The sequence below is a fragment of the Anabrus simplex genome, chromosome 1 (genome assembly GCF_040414725.1).
Source record: "Anabrus simplex isolate iqAnaSimp1 chromosome 1, ASM4041472v1, whole genome shotgun sequence".
NCBI classification, from domain to species: Eukaryota; Metazoa; Arthropoda; class Insecta; order Orthoptera; family Tettigoniidae; genus Anabrus; species Anabrus simplex.
In genome coordinates, this window is record NC_090265.1 from 637,511,778 (window position 1) to 637,537,341 (window position 25,564).

The 25,564-nt window shown below is 40.5% G+C and overlaps 2 protein-coding genes across 2 annotated transcripts in view; one reads left to right on the top strand and one right to left on the bottom strand.

Annotated features, from left to right (window-relative positions):
- The first annotated feature begins 4,666 nt into the window (after positions 1-4,666).
- Positions 4,667-25,564, top strand: part of LOC136871551 (uncharacterized) — a 209,331-nt gene continuing 188,433 nt past the window's right edge. The window contains exon 1 of the mRNA XM_067144990.2: positions 4,667-4,803. The gene's annotated coding sequence lies outside the window, so the exon portion shown is untranslated. The remainder of the gene's footprint in view (positions 4,804-25,564) is intronic.
- Positions 12,387-25,564, bottom strand: part of LOC136883329 (adult-specific cuticular protein ACP-20-like) — a 28,434-nt gene continuing 15,256 nt past the window's right edge. The window contains exons 2-3 of the mRNA XM_067155602.2: positions 21,622-21,834; positions 12,387-12,626 (exon numbers count right to left, since the gene is read on the bottom strand). Of these exons, the coding sequence (XP_067011703.2) occupies positions 12,387-12,626; positions 21,622-21,834 (453 nt within the window). The remainder of the gene's footprint in view (positions 12,627-21,621; positions 21,835-25,564) is intronic.

Genomic DNA, 25,564 nt, shown 5'->3' on the forward strand with positions numbered 1-25,564 from the left:
AATAAAGTGTACAGATCTCTGCACATTGTTATGAGGGTATTTAGGGGTTGTAGTAAGGATGTAAAGGAGAGAGCGTATTTGTCCCCGGTGAGACCCCAACTAGAGTATGGTTCCAGTGTATGGGACCCTCACCAGAATTACATGATGCAGGAACTGGAAAAATTCCAAAGAAGAGCAGCTCGATTTGTTCTGGGCGATTTCCGACAAAAGAGTAGCGTTACAAACATGTTGCAAAGTTTGGGCTGGGAAGACTTGGGAGAAAGGAGACGAGCTGCTCGACTAAGTGGTATGTTCCGAGCTGTCAGAGGAGAGATGACGTGGGAGGACATCAGTAGACGAATAAGTTTGAGTGGTGTCTTTAAAAGTGGGAAAGATCACAATATGAAGTTAAAGTTGGTATTCAAGAGGACAAATTGGGGCAAATATTCGTTTATAGGAAGGGGAGTTAGGGATTGGAATAACTTACCAAGGGAGATGTTCAATAAATTTCCAATTTCTTTGCAATCATTTAAGAAAAGGCTAGGAAAACAACAGGTACGGAATCTGCCACCTGGGCGACTGCCCTAAATGCAGATGGGTAGTGACTGGTTGATTGATAGGTTACCTGAGAGGATTCTGCTTTCGCCATCTGATAAAGTAAAATGAAACCTCAAAATTGTGATGCAGGCAACCTGAATGTTGCCAAATGAAAGTAGCTTCATACGGTAGCCGAGGACTTTTTCTCCCGTTTACCGGGTGAGTTGGTCGTGTGTGTAGGGGCGCGCATCTGTCAGCTTCCATTCTCATGAGTTCTAACCACACTGTCGGCAGCTCTGAAGATGGCTTACCGTGGTTGCCTACTTTCACACCATGCAAATGCTGGGGCTGTACTTTAATGAAGGCTACGGCCACTTCCTTCCCATTCCTAGCCCTTTCCTATTCCATCGTCGCCATAAAACCTATTAGTGTCCGTGTGACGTAAAAAATATATCTTTTCCGCTTTTTCTACACCCTGGTGAGGTGGTGCGTGTGTGAATTTTGTCACACATATTGACTTAACCTTGTTTAACGCCATGTGCCCCTCCTGTCAACCATTTTTTTTTTTTTTTTTTTTTTTTTTTGCTAGTGGTTTAATTTCGTACTAATATGTAGAAGGTTTTTGGCAACGTAATGTTGGGAAATGGCTAGGAAGGAGAAAATAGCGACCGTGGTCTTAATTTAGGTACATCCACAGCATGAACCTGGTATAAAAATGAAAAAGCATGGAAAACTATCTTCATAGATAGCTGCCCACTATGAGATTCGAACCCAACATTCCTTGAATACAAGCTCACAGCTACGTGACTCGAACCACCGACGTGGAAAGACGTATACACACTGTTGCAAGTTTCTGTGGTTGTTGGTAGTGAAATGCGTTGTGTGTATTGAGACGAACACAAAAACCCAGTCCCCGGACCAGAAGAATTAAACAAATGCGGATAAAATCCCAGGCCCCGCTTGGAATCGAACTCACAGCCCTCTAAACCAGAGGCTACTACGATGACCATTCAGTCAAGGATTGAATCGTTGATATTTATTTATTTATTTATTTATTTATTTATTTATTTATTTATTTATTTATTTATTTATTTATTTATTTATTTGCATGCCGACATCCTACGGCATGGAATGTTTATTTATGGATTTATGGATTTATTTTCACTCTCAAAAACCTGACTACCTCTACTGGAAGATGAAGCCAAATATCTATTACTTGCTTAATTTACAGAGGCTTGGAGACAGAACACTGAAAGCCAAACAGTCTGTAATTAAAATATATGTATACTACTACTTAGAATGATCATAATACATTTTATGTCCGCGACTGCATGTCTCTCAGAGTGGACGCCATCTGCCGACTAGCCTAGAAAGTAAAACGTTCTTCACACCGCTAGGTCACACCACTGTACCCGTGACCATGATCAGCGCTCCAGGAGCGAAATCTAGAACTCTCTGTTCACTCATTGAATGTAACGAATATCAACTTTACTTACATGGATATTTTACGAGCAACCTCGTATTTTTTGACGTTCTCACAAAGTATCATGAAAGTGACCATTCTGTGTCGGATGGGACTAACAAATAATTGTTCCCAGTCCAGGAAAATCAGCAAAGAAATGCATGATTTTAACACCGCCAAAATAACTGGATAGTAGCATTATATCATTTCCTAACTTAACATTGAGTGGCACATCGAATCCTGATCGTTTGCTTACTCAGGTAATTTCTTTTGTCTTCCTCACTAACAAGTTTTAATTTTAATGTTATTGGTTTTACGGCCCCCTATTATGGTTTTCTTAGACGTCCAGGTTCCGGAATGTCCCGCAGGAGTTCCTTTACGAGCAGGTTACTCTACCGACATGAGGTTGGCGTATCTGAGTACCTTCAAACACCGCTCGACTGAGCCGAGATTCGAAGTTGCCATCTAGGATTCTACCATCTGAGCAACTCATGATTTACTCAATCTATTTTAGTAACATTGTACGAAGTAATTTAAAATATTGTTTCCAGTACTTGGTTTGTCTTCACAAACATGATATTAGCTCACATTAGTTCGTCATTTACAATTATATTTCAGTTTCACACACTTGAATAGGTTATATTTAAATTCCATAAATCACCTGGAGCCTCCGTGGCTCAGGCGGCAGCGCGCCGGCCTATCACCGCTAGATTCAAATCCCGGTCACTCCATGTGAGATTTGTGCTGGACAAAGCGGAGGCGGGACAGGATTTTCACCGGGTACTCCGGTTTTCCCTGTCATCTTTAAATCCAGAAACACTCTCCACTATCATTTCATTTGTCAGTCATCAATAATTGCCCCAGAGGAGTGCGACAGGCTTCGGCAGCAGGCAGAGTTCCTATACTCGCCACTAGATGGCGGCTTCATTCATTCCATTCCTGATCCTGTCGAGGATTTTCATTTTCTTTTTTCATAAGTCAACTGTTTTACATTTCAGTTTTGTGTCATAAAATGAAAGAGCTGTGTATAAATTCTGCAAGTCTACCCGATGAAGTGGAAACACATTTTTTCTGAAGTCTCCCAGCACAATTTATTACTAATTGAATCGTTATCTCAGAAGATGAAAAATTCAACATATTATAGCGATAAGTATGTGTTAAAGTATAAATTGAACCTGAATTTATTTATTTAAGTAATGTGTTCATGCATTCTTCATTCGTTTTTTTAAATTCTGTGAAACGTGAATTTTTAAACCAGTCTAGAAAAACTGAAAAGGAAGAACTTTCAGTACGTTCCAGAAAACGTAAAGTAGCCAGTGTTTTGAACCTGTTGTCTCATGTACTATAGAGAGGCTGTATGTTGAAATGGATCTGGGCAAATATAGAGTAATTTTAAGTTCACAGTGAAAAAATCATACCAATAGCATTAAGATCACCGATCGTGTAAAAAATTACTTAAGGGATTTTCTTCAAGAAGGAAAAAATTCGCCGAAATAATCGTTTGAAATAGGTGAAACTGAAGATGTCAGTCATTTATCAAATAGAATATCGCAGATCTAGATATATTCTTCAGACCTGATGTAAGCTTGCCTAACTTAATACAATAAATCTTCCAATACGACCGTTCGCCTCTTTTTATAACTGGTAAAGGAGATGGCGTAAAAGTCACCGGTACGACCCCAATATATTGAACCCCCAACAGGATTATTTTATTCGAGAATTGGAAAAGAGCCAAAGGAAAGCAGCACGCTTTGTTCTGGGTGATTTCCGATAAATGAGTAGTGTTAGAAAATGTTGCAAACTTAGAGATGGGAAGACTTGGGAGTAAGGAGACGAGGTGCTCGACTAAGCGGGATATTCCGATTTATTAGTGCGCAGATGGCTTGGAATGACGTTAGTAGACGAAGAACCGTGATTGGAACTTTTACAAGTAGAAAGGATCAGAATATGAAACAAAAGTTGGAATCAAGAGGACAAATTGGGGAAAATACTCGTTTAAAGGAGGACGAATTATGGATTGGAGTAATTTACCAAATTATATGTTTGATAAATTTCCAACTTCTTTGATATTATTCTAGGAAGGACCAGGTAAAGAAACGATGCGGAATCTCAGCCCAAAATGCAAATCAGTGGTGATTGATTGATTGATTGATTGATTGATTGATTGATTGATTGATTGATTGATTGATTGATTGATTGATTGATTGATTGATTGATTGATTGATTGATTGATTGATTGATTGATTGATTGATTGATTGATTGATTGATTGATTGATTGATTGATTGATTGATTGATTGATTGATTGATTGATTGATTGATTGATTGATTGATTGATTGATTGATTGATTGATTGATTGATTGATTGATTGATTGATTGATTGATTGATTGATTGATTGATTGATTGATTGATTGATTGATTGATTGATTGATTGATTGATTGATTGATTGATTGATTGATTGATTGATTGATTGATTGATTGATTTCTGTTTCATTAGAGTTCCATTCAGTGAGAAATACAATAATATTAATGTTTCCAGCTAGAATTAGAAGTTATAAAATGGCCTTATGTGTCGGTCTATGAATATTGCTAAACACAAGGTACACGTTATTCTGCATTCTCCACACTCATCTGTCACGATACTGAGCAATATTCTTTCTGGTCCCCAGGCTGTAAAAACTACCCAAAGGAAGGCAGTATAACGAATTCACAGCTCTCCAGAGTGCTTCGAGGGAAGGCTTCAGCCACATGCAGAAGGCTGCTTTCAAGATTTTGACACCAGTATATCAACGGTGTTTTGAAGTTAACAAGTATAATTAGTCGGTAAGCTCAACTGTTTGACTTCTTTGTGTCAGTCCTAAAACGTTTATAACAAGTTGTCGTGTCATAAAATGGTTGTTGTTGTTGTTGTTGTCGTCAGTCCACAAACTGTGATTTAATGCATTCTCTGCACCGCCTTTTCCTGTGCTAATCTCCTCATTTCTTCTTATCTACTACAGTACATCCTATATCTTCCCCAATTTGTACGTCATATTCGTGTCTTGGTGAGCCTCCGTGGCTCAGGCGGCAGCGCGCCGGCCTCTTACCGCTGGATACCGTGGTTCAAATCCCGGTCACTCCATGTGAGATTTGTGCTGGACAAAGGGGAGGCGGGACAGGTTTTTCTCCGGGTACTCCGGTTTTCCCTGACATCTTTCATTCCAACAATACTCTCCAATAACATTTCATCTGTCATTGCCCCAGAAGAGTGCGACAGGCTTCGGCAGCCGGCACATTTCCTATCCTCGCCGCTAAATGGAGGCTTCATTCATTCCATTCCTGACCCGGTCGAAAGACTGGAAACAGGTTGAGGAAGTTCATTCGTATCTTGGTCACCCCTACTATTCTTAATTATCCTGCACTTATTTCCAAAGCCGACTAAAGGACCCCTGGATGAATCCTGTCAACCTTTCTTCTGATTTAATTTCGTAAAGTCGTTCTCTTCTCACTAATTCGAATTAGTATACACAACGTGAACCGGATATATGAACGTTAGAGGATTTTTTTTTTTTGCTAGGGGCTTTACGTCGCACCGACACAGATAGGTCTTATGGCGACGATGGGATAGGAAAGGCCTGGGAGTTGGAAGGAAGCGGCCGTGGCCTTAATTAAGGTACAGCCCCAGCATTTGCCTGGTGTGAAAATGGGAAACCACGGAAAACCATCTTCAGGGCTGCCGATAGTGGGATTCGAACCTACTATCTCCCGGATGCAAGCTCACAGCCGCGCGCCTCTACACGCACGGCCAACTCGCCCGGTCGTTAGAGGATTGGCCACCCTGATGATAAATAATTTGAGAAATAATTCGATATCTCGCGCCGTTGTTATTTTATCAGCTGATAAAGTTGGCCAACCAGATCGCTTCGCGGGCGAATTCAAATGGGCTTTGCGAGGCGGTGTTGGTAAGTCTACACGTGGCTTAAGACCGAGAAATCAGTCTCAAACACAAACACACCGTCCACTTCAGCCTGTGTCACTGTAGCGTGTACTTGCTATGGCGCGATCCTGTCAGCCTGGAAGCCCGTGTTCTTATTCCTCGCCCGGTGAAGTGTTTACTTTTACTGGTGCTCTGAAGCCGGTCAAACCACGTATAGAATTAGCAACACTGCTTCCCAGAGCCCATTTGAATTCACGCGCAAAGCGATCTGATCGACTAATTTCAGCATGTGATAAAATGACTACGGCACGAGATATCAAATTCCTTTTTTTTTTTTTTTTTTTTTTTTTCAAATTATGTATCAGTACGATCAAACCTCTAACACTAATATACCCGGTTCAAGTTATTTCCGACCAGCCTGGATATATTACATAGTAAGAATTTTCTATTAAGAATTTAGAGGTTGCCTAAAAACAAAGTATACTTTGTACCAAGTACAGGTGCATAATGGACAGAGAAACAAAAACAGTCTATCGGATTTTAAAGAATTTCGCCTAATATGGTTTCTTAAAATACTTCTTGACGATTTTAAGGGAGAAAGCGTGATGTTTACATTGATGCTTTCACGGCCTGTAACTGTACACATGACAATAATCTTTTGGGGCTTTTGCCGTGTCAAAAGAACAAGGTGAAATACTTTATGATTCGCAGAGAACCTTGCTCCGCGTCCTCAGAAAAAAATCTCGACTGTTCACGAGGACTTCTCCAATAATGAAAGCGAATGAACGTTTGAATCACCACCGTCTCAATCTCTATAATAGAGATTTGGTTTGAATTTAAGAATGCTTTATCGTTGGTCTATACACGGCCGACTTGAAGCGTCGCTCTTGCTGCCTCAGCGCAGCGAGGGATCCAGTCGGCCGTGGTCTATAGTAAGTAGTACCCTCGTTTGTCACCAGATGGCTCACTGTAAGTATTCCAAGTGGGAATTGACGACCTGTTGACGACTCCATTCGTTGCCTACGAGATATACAAGGCCGGGACCAACGAGCTCTTGGCCGGGACATAGCTACTAATTTGCCGCTGAAAAAAGGCCCGACCGTGTTCACGGTTTGGCCGCTGGATATCAGATTTCTGTTCTGCTCTTGACGGACTTTAACATTGTGATGTACGGAGTAATTGTGATAATGTGTTGATTTTATGCCATTTATTGCGCGTATTGTTTCTGTCGATGAGTGTTCACGAGGTTGAAAACCATATTGCACTGTTGTTTACCTCTATGTACTTCGGATACCGCTAAAAAGCAAGAAAATGTGATGTTCCATAATTTTCCTTCGGAATGCGGTTTAAGAGAGAAATTCAAGCAAGCTATTTCGAGGCACGAGTATGTAGCTTTCATTTTAATACATCAGATTTCAGTTTAAGCATATCAATCATGCGAATTCTATCCAATGAAGTTCCTTCTTTTTTTGTGTGTGTGTATATCCTGTTCGCAACAGAAAAGTGTTAAATGCTGGAAGGCTCCAGCTCCAAGAAATGACGTATTGCCATCAAAATTTTGTAAAATTTCTGATTCAGATAACGATGAACATACCATATCTTCAGCATATACCTGATCTACGTCACCCACAAACAAAAAAGAGGCACCTACAAGCCTCTTGTCTATGTCAAAGAAAGGCTACGAATATCTCCGTTAAATCTAAATATGTATTGATGAAATTTCAAATCCAGATTACGGAAAACAGTATTTATATTGAGAAGTAGGATACGGTAATGACATCAGAAAAATGATTTAAGGTACGGTATCTGAACATGACCAAAAAGTAAACCAAATTGAAAATAATGATACAAATGATCATTTAGGAGCTTTTTTCCTGTTAGAACAAACTGTATCTTACAAGAAGAAAAAGTTAAATAAGGAAAAATGACGCTAAAAATTTGCATCCTCTGGCATAGGAAAGCACCTACCGGCTACAGATCTGAGATCCTTGCACTACCTAACTGTACCACATCAGAAGACGCTGAAATATTATATAGGATTTTCTAATGGCGAAACGGGCATAACATCGCTCTCCAAACAGCGGGTTCAGTACGAATATCGCAACATCAGATGTGTGGAGGGAAAGGTAGGATAGCGTATAATTCATAACATGGTGATTAAACCCAAAGTTATTTATGACCGCAATCTCGATCATTTTATCGGATACACTGAGACAGAATTAGAGGAAATGGGAAGAAGTGAAAAACTCGCTAATAGACTTCTCTGTTTTTTTTTTTTTTTTTTTTTTTTTTTTTTCGTGAATCACTTATTTCGTTTAAGCAAAGTGTAAAGAATACGTTGTAGAAAGTAAGGCATACAACTGCTCTTGGTCTATTTTTCATCTCATATATGTTTGGTATCATCTAAAATTGCTAGTTTTAATGAATTTTTATAGGTTTTTCGCACTAGAACGTGTTGCAATGAGCGGGCGAGACAGCTCAGTAAATAGAACTCTAGAGGCGCTTGTCGGAAGTATCTCGAGACCGAGTATAGTGTGCTGTATTTCCCGGCCTTATGTATCTCGTGGGCAACGCTCCATTTAAGCTCCAATCACGGCCGACTGGATCCGTCGCTGGAGCTAGCTAGAGCGACATATCAAGTTGGCCGTTCTCCAATTAAGATGTTTCGTGTTACACCGTATGTGCGCTGCGAAGTAACGGCAAGGACATTAGACAAATCAGGGACGAGTATGGTAGAAGAAATAAATAAAAATAATAAAATAAAGTACAATGAAATACGCACAGGCTAGAAGAATAGAATACAGGTGAAGAATGGAAAGAAAGTGTGTAGAAAAAAGCAGAGCAGGATTCCTCGTAATATTGAAGGCCCCGTGACTATTATTACATCAGATCACAGTAAACTACAAGCTTGCGTATTTTGTCATCTGAAACGCCATTTTTCAAGAGCTTCTATTCTCTTCCATTATACACCATTCCCCATGTTTCACTTCCATGACTTGCTGGCCTTTGGTCCAGAGCGTCCCGGGTTCGATTCCCGGCCGGGTGGGATTTTAACCTTGATTGGTTAATTCCGATGGCTCGGGGGCTGGCTGTGTGTGACGTCTTCAGCATTAGAATTCATCATAGGTAGGACCCCATTCTCACAGATGCGTAGGTCGCCTATACGGTGTCAGCTCGAAAGACCTGCACCAGGCCTCTTCGGAGGCCACACGCCATTATTACTTCTATACAAAGCCATGGTCCACACCAAAATATTTCTAATATTTACACATTTCGGGTAAGAAATTTTGACCGGGCTGAGTGGCTCAGACGGTTGAGGCGATGGCCTTCTGACCCCCAACTTGGCAGCTTCGATCCTGGCTCAGTCCGGTGGTATTTGAAGGTACTCGAATACGCTAGCCTCGTGTTGGTAGATTTACTGACACGTACAGGGACTAATTCCGGCACCTCGGCGTTTCCGAAAACCGTAAGAAAAATAGTTAGTGGGATGTAAAGCCAATAACATTAATTATTAATTAAGACATTTTCTTTCCTTCCATGAGCTAATTTACATTATGTCCTTCCAATATCTACAATCATTGGTTATTTAACAACCCAAATAACAATATTAATTTAATTTCCTTAATCCTTTCGATAGTAATCTTTTATTTCTCGTATCATTTGACTTCATTCGATTGCTTTCGATTACTCATTTTATATTTGTTTACGTTTCGTCTAGCATTCACTCTTTAATTCTGTGTTCATACCATTCAGCAGTTTCTTCACGTGCTCAAAAGACACATATAAAATACATTATCAACGATAATTCTCGGCGTTTTGATTTTCCCCTCTTTGAATTATGATTCATTTTCCTCTTGTGCCTGTTCTATACACGCATTAAAATATCAAGGAATAATTTAAAACCCTGCATCATTCCTTTCTGGTTAGTTACACTTCTTTAAAGTTTCTGGGTCTAATAATTACAAAAATAATATGAAAAATTCCTTCTCCATTTACAACCGATTTCTAAGTTGGAGTTAAGATGAATTTGGACTATGGATAATACAAAAAGGAGAACGTTAAACAATTTAGGTTACATCATGGTAATAAAATGTTCTCTTTACAATACTAATTCTTTATTTATCTTGTGTATTTTTCAAAATATACAAAATGGTACAAAAATATATATTTATAAAATATAGTAAATGTGTTTATGATGTAATCACAAACGAAGTGACTCAGTATATCAGTACATGGAAGATCATGTAGAAACTTCATACGATCCAAAAGTCGCTCACTAATATTACAAGCGATAATAAAAATATATTCCAACACAAACATGGAGAGTGGGAATGGTACAAATGCACATGGAAATTATTGAGTTTGTGGGGGTGAAAGAATGATGATAAAAAAATATGTACAGTAACAAAACCTTGAAATATACACCTCAACAAAATTTGGAATAATACTGCAAATATATTCTGGACAAACCACAATGTACGTAATTCTTGGTTGTTTTACTTGAGCAAGACTGGATTCTCTTTTCATAATTTTATATTCAAAATAACTCGTGTGCACAGGAACAAAACGTGACTGGATCAGGAGATATTACGTTCTCAAGCGGATATTCTAAAAGTTTGTTGAGATGTATATTACGTAACAAAGTTTAGAACCAAATGCTCCAAGACTAGATTAACGAAGTGATAAATTGTTCACAGACCTGAATGAATGAAGTAAGTTGACAAAATATGCATTTTGTAAAGCAATACAGTTAGCGTGAAAATTCATCTGCCCTTTCACCTAATATCAAGCAAAAGATTGTCAAAGAAATTCAAGATCTTTATTTTCAAGTCGATATGTAGTTTTAAATGCCTTGTTTAACCTATATATGCTTTGTGTTCCGTTCTCTGGGAGCTTAAAATATCCATCTTTACTTCTTAAGCTATCTCATTATACTGTGTATAGCTTTGTTTTAATAGTTCGCACTGGTGTTTACGAAGTCGTACTTTCTGGGTTTGTTCATAAACGTTTAGTTGACCAGTTCTGAACTATTGTACAGATAATGACCTAAAAATTAGTGTTTTTATTAAGGTTATCCCTGCATTTTTCATTCCCTGTACACCGCTCATAATTCCGTTTTCTTTTCACAGTCGCATATTCATAACAAAATAAAGTAAATCACATCCTGTTTTCACTATTACACTGAAGTGCTTACGAAGAACATAACGAATGTGAACATATTGGCGAAGTATATTGCATTATATTGGACTAATACGTGTTGTCGTAATAACATATAGGAAGAACAAAGTGTATGACAAGGAACAACAATGAAGATTATTTTTCTACTTAGAATACATAAAATGTGAGGATCTGAGATATTCCATGTATCTCTATTGTCTTTAGAATATAGAAAGGATTTATGTCAACGTAGAGAGAATATTTAGGGCGTTTAGGTGTTTTTGTCTTTAAGGTAGGGTTGCCATACGGTCGTATTTTGTACGGACATGTCGTATTTTCAATTCTTTGCGTCTGTCCGTACCATACTTACGAGGGGATCTGGAGATATCTGTATTTATCTGCTGTTTATTTGCTTAGAATGATATTTTTATATTGAAGCGGGGCTATGATAATGGTTTGTCCAGATGCTACATATGCATATAATTAATAGACTATCACTAAATAAACACCAGCAATATTTACTGCACGGCCCTGATGACCAAATTTCTAATCCGAGTGTCAGCGAATAATTTTCACCAGAAAAGTTACTGGATGAGCATCTAAGGAAACCAGTGCCCAAAATAAGCTAGAATGACTCCAGACACTGCAGGAATATCTGGAGAAACCGATGACTTATTTCGTCGACAATAATTTACAATACTGACACCGATCCTCCTCTGCGAACCATGTGACCTTGCCGCGGTGGGGAGACTTGCGTGTCCCAGTGATGCAGATAGCCGAGCCGCAGGTGCAACCATATCGGATGGGTATCTGTTGAGAGACCAGACTAACGAATGGTTCATCGAAAGGGGGGTAGCAGCCTTTCGATAGTTGCAAGGGCGGCAGTCTAGATGATTGACTGATACGGCCTTGTAATAATACTCAACATGGCTTAGCTGTGTTGATACTGCTACACGGCTGAAAGCAACGGGAAACTACAGCCGTAACTACCTCCCGAGGACATGCAGCTCTCTCTGTATGAATGATGTACTGATGATGGCTTCCTCCCGGGTAAAATATTCCGGAGGTAAACTAGTCCCCCATTCGGATCTCCGGGTGGGGACTACACGAGAGGGGGCGATCATCAGGAAGAGGTTAGCGCAGGATAGAGTGGCATGGAGAGCTGCATCAAACCAGTCTATGGACTGATGGCTCAGACACGACACCGATCTGTCCAAATTCTCTTTTTCAGTCGATTTTGTGGATAGTTTTTTTTAAGAAGTTAGGCTTATTTAGCCCAATTAAAGAAGTTTAGAGGCATATGAAACTTTGACGACAGAGGTGGTGTTGTCGCCTACTTCCCGTAGCCGTGCTCTAGACCGCCCGTGTGATGGGACGGCCCACTCTTGCTGACAACAGCATTGAAGCCATTGTGTTTATCTGCGGTGTAGTCCACAGTCCTGATGCTGCCGTCAGGTTCCACCAGACTGTACTGACCCTTCACCACGTCTCCATCCCGCTCTTCGTGCTGGCTCTTCACGTCACCGGTGTGGTAGTCGTTCACTCCGTACTTGAAGGAGTACTTTGGGTACGCCTGCAACAAAGGACAGTGTTCAAAATGACAACTAGAAATTTCATGAGGAGTATCACAATTTATATTGATACTTACGGACCATACTACAAATTGGGGTAAGATTTATCTATAAATTATGTATAAGAAGGGAAAAGGTTGAAGTTAAGAGCATTTAGCATAATAGTATTAATAAGAACTTTTTCTTTCTTCTTTCTTAATCTGTTCACCCTCCAGGCTTGGTTTTTCCCTCGGACTCAGCGAGGGATCCCACCTCTACCACCTTTAAGGGCAGTGTCTCGGATCGTGAGACTTTAGATCGGGGATAAAAGTGGTAAGGAGGAACAGTACCTCGCCCAGACAGCCTCACCTGCTATGCTGAACAGGGGCTTTGTGGGGGATGGGGAGATTGGAAGAGATAGACAAGGAAGAGGGAAGGAAGCGGCCGTAGCCTTAAATGAGATACCATCCCGGCATTTGCCTGGAGGAGAAGTGGGAAACCACGAAAAACCACTTCGAGGATGGCTGAGGTGAGAATCGAATCCACCTCTACTCACTTGAACTCCCGAGGCTGAATAGACCCATTCCAGCCCTCGTACCACTTTTCAAGTTTCGTGGCAGAGCCGGGAATTGAACCCGGGACTCCAGAGGTGGTAGCTAATTACACTAACTACTACACCAATAATAATAATCATAGTGGTGTTAACGTCCTACTAACTACGTTACGGTTTTTTGGAGACAGCCAGGTGCCGAGACTTTTGTCCCACAAGCCACGATGCTGGCATATTTGTGGATATCCAAAAACGACCGGACTGGCACTTTTGAACAAGCCTTTCTACTAACAATAAATATGAAAAAAAGGTTTTTACGTCCCACTAACTATTTTATGGTTTTCGGAGGAGTCGAACTGGCGGAGTTTTTTGTCCTGTAGGAGTTCATTTACGTGCTTGTAAATCCACGAGGACGAGGCTAACTTGCAGCATCTGAGCACCTTCAGAAAGCCAGCGCTGTACAATCTTAGCCACTCAGCACTAGGAGAGAATGGTTATATCATTATACAGTTACTGCAGATACACTTTTCTCAGATATAGATATAATGTGAGTTGTGATACCCACAGGGTTTGATCAACATGGGAGGTGATTTATATTTGGACAATAATTAAACTTTAAGTATTATAAAGTATTAATTGTGAGGAATATACAGTATCATGCGTTCATTCCTTTTTTGAGCGACTATACTGAACATCCACTTTAAATAATAATCACCACCTCCATTATTGGTGGCTTGAAACCTGCTGGGGCTGACGTGTGGTAAGTTTGCGCGAGAGTACGAATTCTTTTAAGGTCCTATTGTAAGGAAAATGTACTCTGTCTTTCCCTGTCGGCTAGACTAGTTTGTTCCCATTATCCACGAACGGCTAGGCCGTTTTTAGCGCCTCTTTTAATTTTATTGAATTATTTTCTGTACATTACAACAATACGTTATTATTATTATTATTATTATTATTATTATTATTATTATTATTATTATTATTACATACAATCATCCTAATGAAACCGTACAGTGTCCTGTACAGCTCATGGGAATGATATGGGCTTTTATACTCCATTAAAATTACTCCTAAAGGTCGCGTCATTGGTAGCAGTATGGGCGAAGGGAATCGAGCGGCGTCATGCCAGAACGGAACCCGCGAAAAGAGCACTTGCCAGACAAAGGAAAGACAAAGCAACAGCCAAGCCCCCGCGGAAATACGCTCTCAACTTGCAGAGAGAGATAGAAGGGGACGCGATGCTGGAGTAGTCAGATACGCCCCGAGGTGTGGTCTAGCTTCCCAGAGTTCCAAACGAACATAAGGAACTTCCGGTTTTTTATGCACGTGTCACGGGTGCCAACGTCGGACTTTGGCGCGTAAACAATGGAATGATATTTTAATCCAGACATAGGAAAATTATGTGAGACACACCATTGAATAGAGCGGAATTTTCTGCGTTCCCCAGACTAAAAATATGTAATAACTTATGCAGGGGAAGAAATGAGGTCACCAGCTGTCAAGATGTAACATATCGCTAACACATGTGGATACAGCGGCGTCACCCAAGCCAAGAGTCGCGCTCAAAGTTTACTCCACCTCCCGAGGGACGCTTATGAATTAATCAAAGGCGGGAAGCAAATTACATAAAAACTGCTGATCGTAGGTCCAGCACGCCTGGCCCAAATGAAAGAGGAGGCAGAGGGCTACAAGATGCAATATTTCAATATCGTCAATTCTTGGTACGAAAGGAGCTCTTGTTCTTAATGAACCGTGAACGTTGACGCCCCCAAGCTTCCGGCGGGCAAGATAATATAGGCCGAGCAGGCCATTGCAGAGACAGTTGTTCTTTTACGGTCGTTGAGAAGGACACTATGTCCCGCGGTGCCCCAGTTTAAGTCTGAAACCCTTGACCGCGTATTGAAAGCGCCATTGTGTCCAGCACGCTTTGTGAAGTGAACGGGAGGCCAAACGAGCCTAGGTATTGTTTCTGTGCTGCGTGTCAAACTAGTAAAAACCGCGAGCATAACTTACCGACAGGTAGCAGAATACGGCTGAGAAACTGCCGGTTTAATGAGTCAGTGAAATTCACAATTTGGTATCACCCAAAGTGTTACTTTGAATCAGGGGCTCGAGTCTCGTGAGCCACCCGATCCTTACTGTGAACGCGCCCGCCGTAATTTGAAAGTCCGTCTTATTCGTGGTGTAAACTCTGAAATAGAGGCCGTGTGACGAGTGTAAAGTGTACCCATCTTGGATTACTGTAAGATTTCAGCTGTGACGAGTCCCCCAGGATGTCTGACTTGTATGGACCAGGGATGAAGGACTGCACGCCCGCCACCTACCGAGTGGTCATGGAGTACTAAGAACTTCACCATGGGTCTCCCGTGGAAGGAGAGACAACGGCCACCAAACAGATGAGTGATGTCCAAATTTAATTTCTAAGCATGACATAACCCGGGGATAGGATTAGCGTTCTTTTGTAAATATCAAAATGTTGTAAGTTAATGCATGTCCTATATGGAATTTTTATTGGTTTTTATAATGTGGAAGTGAAATTCAAGGGAGCTAAATTCCCGGACGACTCATATTTCTTTCTTAATGATTAGCTTATCGTGAGGGTTATATTTTTAGTAATATGTAGAATGTCCTAGCAGATATGGGAACAAGGTTAGGAGAATATTTGAGTTTCCCGTAGGGGAGGTTGGAAAAATGGTGTTGGCGAGCAAGGAAACATGTCGAGATGTTGGTAGTCACTGTCCCACGTGGTTGTCAAATATGCCAGGGAAACTCATGGGTCAGTCAGACAATGCATGCCTAGCTTACAGATATAATCAGTGCATGGACTGCAAGAAAGAAGAAATCCCGACCGGGAGAGGTACATATTGTGTGATTTAGACAGGTGTGTGGAACCATATGCAAGTTTCCCGTGATTTTTGATTAATTGGCCATAATGGTTTGGAGTGTTTTTTTTTATCTATAGCCGGGGTAAGACCCAGGGGCAGGAGTCCTTGATCTTTGGTCAGAAGGTTTAAATATAAGTGTATTTATGTGGTATGAACGAGGAGCCATGAGAGCCATAGGCCCAAGGGAAGAAGATACGCGATATGAGACGTAGTGAGAAGGCCGAATAGGAATTTACGATGAGATGATTGAGAAGTGATCGTGCCCACAGTCTCAGTGATAATAATGAGAAGGGAGTGAATAAAAAGAGTATTTCATGGAAATTCCATAATGATATAAGCAAATGAAGCGGGCCATGAATGTGTGTCCCCGAGATGAGAGGGTAGACGTGTGAGCGAGAGAAGAATCAGAACGGCCGTGCGAAGTGAATGGCCGGCCTTCCTTTTGTTGTGAATGTCAGGCTCTCGCCCTCGTGACAGAGGGATCCCTTTAAACCATTGTGTTAAGACTAACTTGGAGCCCTGGGTCAACCTCGCGCTCCCCTCGGTTGGTTTAAATGGCTTAGCTAAGAATACTTGTATAATGATAAGATCACGGCGATTTCTTTTAAAGGTATTTAATAAATGAGTAGGGATCCCCCCAGATATCCGGCGATATGAGATTGTAACTATTCTAGGGATCTACAGAAACCCACAGTACCTCTCGGTCGGGAGTCTGCCAGTTCGACCCCGGATCATGATGGCGCCCTTGAGCGAGCTGCTCCAAGCTTGCGCTTTGGGCCGGAGACAGTGATAACCATGCTGTTTTTCTTCTAGGAATGGCTCTCCCGTGTGCATGAATTGTATATATCCATATATTTTGTGTATGTTTCGTAATTATGTGCACATATTTTTGAGTTCAAACAGAACCTATGTGCACGTTGTGTGGTCTTGGTGATAGATGAGGAGTCCGGGGTTTAGCAAAAATGGTATTTGTGTCTGTTTGTGCATTATGCAAATGTGTCTTTTAATATGATATTATGTAGTGTAGGCCCCGGTTATGTCCGTGCTTAGAACAGCTAGTAATATTTGTGAATAAGGACATCAGGTCATCTCACGGTGTGATAGACAGAATAATGTACAAAATTTCATGAACGGTATGAATTAATGAGGACAAATGAACGATAGCAAGTCGCAAAACCTCAATCATGCCGTTATGCAGACGACGCCCATGGGCGATTCGTATTTTAAAGTGATTATTATTTTCCTTTTCCTCCCATATGTGGAGAGTCATTGTATAGAGCTGTGTAAACTTCTTTAAATTGTCATATTTGAATAAATTTGCATTCGTAACCCCTATTTTATGATTCTTGTCATTTGTAGCAGTGCTAAGCAGTGTCCAATAGGCATTTGAACCCAGAGATCCTACTTTCATATTATAGACATAAGGCTCCATCTTAAGTATTAGTTTTTTTTTTTTTTTTTTTTTTCTTTCGAACGTACCACTTCCCCAAGTGCTCAGGCTGCCGGGCCGGCACAGAAAGCAGGAAGGGGAGCGGTTCGAAGCTCGTTAAGCAATTCGACCCGCTCTTCAATCCAATCTCATCCGTGGGTGTTTATCCCGTTACGTGGAAGCATTCTTATGCGTGGGTCATCCATTTGAAGCCCGGTAGGGGTATACTAACAAGAGGGATTCTAGATAGGACATGAATGAGAATCTATCTAGACTTCGGATAATCCAATACCTGCAGCACTGGACCTATAAAAAATTAAATCTAGGAATGCTGGTCGGAAGAAATCAAAGAAAAGAGACCAATGCTCACAAGTGGATGCCATGTCAGATACAGTCATATCTCTACGTTCTGCATGGCTATATCACTAATCTTTTAATCCTGGAATTTTCATTATAATGAGGTGAAGTGGAATGGAGTGGAAGGAGGTGATCTGATTAAACAATATGGGGAATGAAGTCATCCGCTGATCTCTGAGAGTAACACCAGTTATGGAGAAATTCAGCTAAATCCGTCGAGATGGTTTAGGTAATATGAAGCGAGGCGTGAAGAGTATTTGGTGCACAGAGTGGAGAAGTTAATAATAGAAAGTAGTCGTGCAAGACTAAATTCAGTTGGAAAACTCAGATACAAAAGGACCTGGACTAATCCAAGGCTGATACTGAAACGGTCAAAGAAAAAAAAATTGATAGTAGCAACCCTAAAAGTCGAACCAATCTGATTAGGATAGTGCCCGGAAGAAGACGAAGAACAACCTAATAATGCGTTCAAACGGTAGGGAACCCTTCATTTTCTCGTCCTGAAGGACTCGTAGGTAGAAATTCAGTAACTGCGCCACAAGTTTTATAACATAATAATGGATTTGAAATAGTATTAATCTTATGTGGAATACCTTGTAAAGGAGAGGTGTTCGCTGTAGCAGACAGGGACATACTCGCCAGCTCCCAGAAGTACATTTACTTTTATAACCTAATGTAATTTAGCACCCACCATTCTTCATTGCTCAAACACGCAGTACCATTTCCACTGGCTGAGATACAATCGCATAAGACGTCATTCCCAGCAACCAAGTCAAATGCTTTCCGTTACCAACCCGCGCGCAATAAGAACACAACTAATGGTTTTGTCACTTAGTCAGACCTAACCAATCCAGACCAATGGGTTTGTTACTAGCCCAAATGGTAACTCAGTTCAACTTTTCGTCAGTGTCCAACATAAAATACACTGCTATCGCCCTACGGTCTACGCTCCCAGACCCTCTTTTCTTTACCACAGTGCTATGATTTTGTCACTAACCGGACCTAACCAATCCAGACCAATGGTTTTGTCACTAGCCGGATCTAACCATTCCAAACCAATAGTTTTATCACTAGCCAGGCCTAAGAATAAGAAATCCAGACTAATGGCTTTGTCACTCACCTGGATGATAAATTAAAGTTCAAGAGTTGGCAGCTTTGTCCACCGAACAATCACGTCGACCGCGAAAAGTCCGCGAAAAAGAAACAAACGACAGTACAATCGCGCCCAGATATCTCCGCTGAAAAAGTAGCGTAGTAACTGAACTTGTGCCGGACTCATGCGTTTCTCTTTGTTTAAGGTGTGGAACGCTTCCTCTGTTCTCCCAGGTTAATGTTACAATGTCTATTAATCTTGTTTTGCCTCTTCAAACAATAATCACCGTCTGTTTCCGTACATAATTACGTACTTAGAAGAAATGATCTCATCGTTTAATAGGCCATGTTAATTATTTTTACAGGCTTTCATTAAAAGAAATGCTCTATTACAAAAAAAAGACAGTTCACTGAATTCAATAGAAAGAACATAAATTTAAATTCAAAGTAATATAATGTTTCCATTGAAATAATCACATCATCAGAAAGTACTGGAAATCAGCTTCCTGAACTTTAGTAGTGCTTGCAAGAAGATGAAATCCAGGAAGTTTTATTATTATTATTATTGCTAGTGGCTTTACGTCGCACCGATACAGATAGGTCTTATGGTGATAATGGGATAGGAAAGACCTAGGAGTTGGAAAGAAGCATCCGTGGCCTTAATTAAGGAACAGCCTGGTGTGAAAATGGGAAACCACGAAAACCATCTTCAAGGCTGCCAGCATTGGGATTCGAACCCACTATCTCCCGATTGCAAATCCAGGAAGTTAAGACAAATACTGTTGTGATAAGTGTCGTGTTGGGTTCAACACTCATTCGCTTCTCTTATAAACTTCTGGTAACACAAAAGATATGTAAAATAATGTTCTAAACTAAAAATAATAAAAACAAGGTCATGAAAGCCTTCAATTAATATGTATATATATACCGCACGGTAACGTAGTTAGTCACCACAGTCTGAATCCTATAATCAGAAACATTTCTCTCCTTTGCGGACAGGTTCATCGCTCTAGTTTAACAAGTACCAGTAAATCACCAGTTGACTTGAGAGAAATGTGTGCCACATACAAGGAGGCATTAATTACTGGTACATAGAGCAGGTTTGTGAGCCCGCTGGCCACTTTCTAAGTCCTGTCACGGCTACAGTACTTTAGGACACACTTCCTGTCAATGTCTTCAACACACTGGTTGCTTTCTTTCTCTACGTGTATCATATTTCATTGTGATTGGAAAAGTAAATAAAAAGGAGAAAGGAAGGCCTATGATGGTGCTCATACATTGCGCGTAACTTCACAATTTTAACATTGCTGAACGTGTTATAACATGGATTATTATTATTATTATTATTATTATTATTATTATTATTATTATTATTATTATTATTATTATTATATAATTATTATAATAATAATAATCATCATCATCCATCATCATCATCATCCGGTTTTACAAAATGCAGGTTCAGCCGTAGAGGTTGCTAACCCATTAGAGACTACATAATAAGAAATAGATAACCACCTATTGCAGTGTGGTTTGTTTCCAGCAAGGTGAACAGTGAAGGATTTAGTCAAGGCGATCTCGAATGAACTTGTTGTGTGTTTGCTTTTGGTCTACAGACGGCTATTCCTGCAAAGATTTTGGATCATATCATCTGCATTTATCGCAACTCTCGGTCCGTTGAAATGAAATGAAATGGCGTATGGCTTTTAGTGCCGGGAGTGTCCGAGGACAAGTTCGGCTCGCCAGATGCAGGTCTTTTGATTTGACTCCCGTGGGCAACCTGCGCGTCGTGATGAGGATGAGATGATTATAAAGACGACATATACACCCAGCCCCCGTGCCAGCGAAATTAACCAACTATGGTTAAAATTCCCGACCATGTCGGGAATCGAACCCGGGACCCCTGTGACCAAAGGCCAGCATGCTAACACACACATACGGTAAATCAAAATCCGTAAACAGTCACGACTAAACTATACAACTTGCCGTTATTCTCCATAAAGTAGACTTTGAACAAACGGGAAAATGCTAAGTACAACAGCCCGCCTCTGTGGTGTAGTGGTTAGTGTAATTAGCTGCCACCCCCGCAGGCTCACGCTCTATTCCCGGCTCTGCCACGAAATTTGAAAAGTGAACGAGGGCTGGAACGGGGTCCACTCAGCCTTGGGAGGTCAGCTGAGTAGAGGGGGGTTCGATTCCCTCCTCAGCCATCCTCCAAGTGGTTTTCCGTGGTTTCCCACTTCTTCTCCAGGCAAATGCCGGGATGGTACCTAACTTAAGGCCACTTCCTTCCCTCTTCCTTATCTATCCCTTCCAAACTTGCCATCCCCCGACAGGGCCCCTGTTCAACATAGCAGGTGAGGCCGCCTGGGTGAGGTATGGTTATTCTCCCCAGTTGTATCCCCCGACCCAAAATCTCACGCTCCAGGACACTGCCCTTGAGGCGGTAGAGGTGGGATCCCTCGCTGAGTCCGAGGGAAAAACCAACCCTGGAGGGTAAACAGATTAAGTAGAAGAAGAAGAAGGAGAACAGCAAGTTTTTTTAGAGAATTATCAATATTCGCTCTCTCCATTCTGCGAACTATCTGTACTGAAAGTACGGTACTAACATCACCACAATACTCTCTTGAAAATAACGCAAGGTGGCTCTCTCATTCAGCCCTGTGAGGAACTAGCACCTGAGGAAATGTTCCCGTCATACTTACATAGTAGTCGATGGAATGACCACCGTCCTCGTGGCCATAACCTCCAGCTCCGTGTCCTCCTCCAAGGGAGAGACCATGGCCCCCCACAGCTCCATGCAGCGCAACACCATGACCCTCCAATCCATCTAGACCACCGATTCCAAGGCCTTCATAGCCGGGGTAAGGGTAAGCGCGAATTGTAGCTAGCATGGTCACAAAAGTGAAGGCAATAACCTGCAAAAATAATACATTATAAGCATTATAAAATATCAAAGCCATTATGTTAAAACAGTGCAGATGGTTGTATTACTATTATTATTATTATTATTATTATTATTATTATTATTATTATTATTATTATTATTATTATTATTATTATTATTATTATTATTATTATTGTTATTATTATTATTATTATTATTATTATTATTATTATTATTATTATTATTATTATTATTATTATTATTATTATTATTATTATTATTATTATTATTATTATTATTATTATTATTATTATTATTATTATTATTATTATTATTATTATTATTATTGAAATCTAACAGATTTCTATCATAACAACCTTAACGGCAGCATCAACATGTTTTAAATAAGCTTTACTGGTGATGGGCCTTAGTGCCCGGAAACTAGTTATGAAGTGAATATTTGTGTGCTTATAGCACTGTTAGATTTTAATAATAAAAAAATCAAACGCAAGAGCAAAGTCTTCTTCGTACAGGCCATGCAGGCCCTGGGAGGGCGGAAGGTAAAGGCTTCCACTATCCGTAAACTCGGCGCTTGATGGGGTAGAGTGGTTAGGTCTACGCCCGGCCGCCTTTGCCCCCAGGAATTAACCTGGTGCTCATTTTTGGTGTAGGCTGAGTGAACCTCAGGGACATATGCACCTACGGAAGTGGAAATCTCATTTCTTAAATTTTAATAATAATAATAATAATAATAATAATAATAATAATAATAATAATAATAATAATAATAATAATAATAATAATAATGCACAACAAAAAATTGATGTGTATTCTATTAATATTCTCTTTGCTGAAAGATTGATTTTACTTTAGGTAGAAATGAAAAAAAAGTTTTATGTGAACACCAACTTTTTGTACTCGTTGATGAGCTAGTATTGTATAGTTGCAGAAAAGAAAGTTATCAGCGTGTTGCATCCATATGCCGATTGTACGTTTCTCGCATTTAATATGTTATCGGACTTAATTTTAAATATTTTCAATATATAATTCACCTCCCATGCAGATACAACACCTATGGATACCCACAACAAACATTATATCTGTAGGTTCCATTGTTTCTGATAAAAGTGTACCTACGAGGAACGTATACAATACAATGCACTCACATCAGTCTCTGTTTAAGGGACAGTCTATCTGTCTGTTAGGTCATCAGCCCAGAGGCTGGTTGGATCCTCAAATAGCACCACCAAAGGTTATGCGATTATAAGGAAACCGCAAAAAACCAATGGCAGCACCATAATGAGGCGTACTAGGCAAGACGAAGAGTGAGGTAGTTTGCCATTGCTTTCCTCACTGGGTCAGAAAGTGCTATTGCAGCACGACTGACCCTATGAGCAACACCTTTCATAACACTCAGATGCACTAGTCGTGCTCCGAATGCCATTACTCAGCACCACCCATACCCCAGCAGCTTCCATATTGTCACAGCCATGGATAAGACTGGGACTTCGGTGAAAGCTACACTTTACTCTGGCCTGTGCCAAGAGATGGATACAAAAGTACTGTATCCATCAAGAAATGGCAGCAGGCAATAAGGGACAGTATAACTAAGAAAATGTATCTTCATCATCTCTTTAGTATTAATACCATCAATCGAAAGCACACTGCAGCAGAAGAGACAGAGAACCACTCAACTAACAGTATTTTGATTATTGTACCATCGCCTTATTTATAGGACAAGGAGTAAGGGATTGGAATTATTTATCAAGGGAAAATGTTCGATAAATTTCTAAGTGCTTTGAAAACATTTAGAAAATTGACTGGAAAATTTGTGATAAATTTAATAATCGCTAATATCTCTGTTAATATTCCTCGTACGGTAAAACCGCTTGAAGTATAAAATCGGAAATTATAGTGTACTTTGCCCAACTTTTGTTGTGTGCAGTTTATCGATACAGCTATCGATAAAAAGAGAACTTCTACATTTTCTGGCCTAGACAACACAGATAGCGCAAGTTGACAGGTTCGATCCCGGCTCAGTCCTATGGTATTTAAAGGTACTGAAATATATCAGTCTCGTGCCGGTAGATTTACTAGCGCATGAAGAACTCTTATGGGATAAAATAGCTGCCTCTGTGAATCAGTGGTAGAGTGTCGGCCTCCGGATCTCAAGATAGCGGGTTCAAACCCGGCAGAGGTAGTCGGATTTTTGAAGGGCGGACAAAAAAGTCCATTCGACGCTCCATGTCGTACGATGTCGGCATGTAAAAGATCTCTGGTGGCACACTTGATGTTCACCCGACAAAATTAATTAAATCTCAGCCATAGACGCCCAAGAGAGTTTCGGTTTACTTGGTCTGCCATCTAGTGGGCCTAGAGTAAAACGGAACGTCGAAATTGACGAGCAGACAGCCAGTTGGCGTCAAATTGAAATGTCTGCATACGGTAGCTGAGGCCATACGATTTTTTTTTTATGGGATAAAATTCCGACATTTTGAGTCTCCGACAACCGAAAAAGTAGTTAGTGAGACGTAAACCGATTAGCATTATTACTGGTATGAATATTCCGTAAACCTTCTCAGAAACTTTTATTATCTACAACACCCTTTCCTTACATTCCATAGATGTACACGCGTATAGGGCGTATGTACCATTTTACAGGAAAATAGCATTACATGCTCCATGTTCAAATAAATTTTGTTCATCAATTTTCTAAACCCGATTTTTTAACCACATCGTCTTCTGGTCATCACCAAAATTTTCTAATTGTCGTGCCCAATGTTCAACTCGCAAATAAGTTACAGGTTGTATTTTCAAATAGAAAAGCCGAACATGTGGGACTTCATGGACTTTATGAAAGACTCAAATTCATTCGCACATTGAGTCATACTGTGAAATTAAGGGTATCAGTGGCCCTTGATGCCTGCCCCGTGGTGTAGGGGTAGCGTACTTATATCTTATTCGGAAGACGTTGGTTCGATTCCCATCCAGGTCAGTGAATTTTACCCGGATCTGGGGGCTGGTTTGAGGTCCAGTCAGCCTCCGTGATTAAAACTTAGGAGCGGTGAGATAGCGTCGCCAGTCTAGAAAGCCAAGAATAACGGCTGGGAGGATTCGTCGTGACGACCACACGACACTTCGGACCTCGTAGTCTGCAAGTCTTCGGGCTGAGCAGCGGTAGATTGGTAGGCCAGACCGGCACCATGGGGAATGGGAAAAGTGGCCGTTGATATTAAAAGTGATTAATTTAATATGGATATATTTTAAGGCTGGAAGTCTATCTGGAAATTAGCATCATCAAAATTTCCCTGACACCACTGTAACCATGGCAACCAGTCATCTATGTATACTAGGTCAGTAGCGTCATTTATACGTTTCTATAAGAACATAAGCTCTTAGTATCGGATGTGTTGGCCGTGCGGTTAAAGGCGCGCAGCTGTGAGCTTGCATCGGGGAGATAGTGGGTTCGAATCCCACGAAGATGGCTTTCCGTGGTTTCCAGTTTTCGCGGCAGGCAAATGCTGGGACTGTACCTTAATTAAGGCCGCGGCCACTTCCCACTTCTAGGCCTTTCCTAACCCATAGTCACCGTAAGACCTATCTGTGTCGGTGCGCCGTAAAGCAAATTATTTAAAAAGTTCTCTTAGTTACATGTTATGTTTCAAAGTAGTAGGGTAACTGTGCTTTAGCAACACATTTACTATAATTGTAAGTATCGCATAACAAACAGTTTAATTATGAACATGAATGTGTTTCTTCTG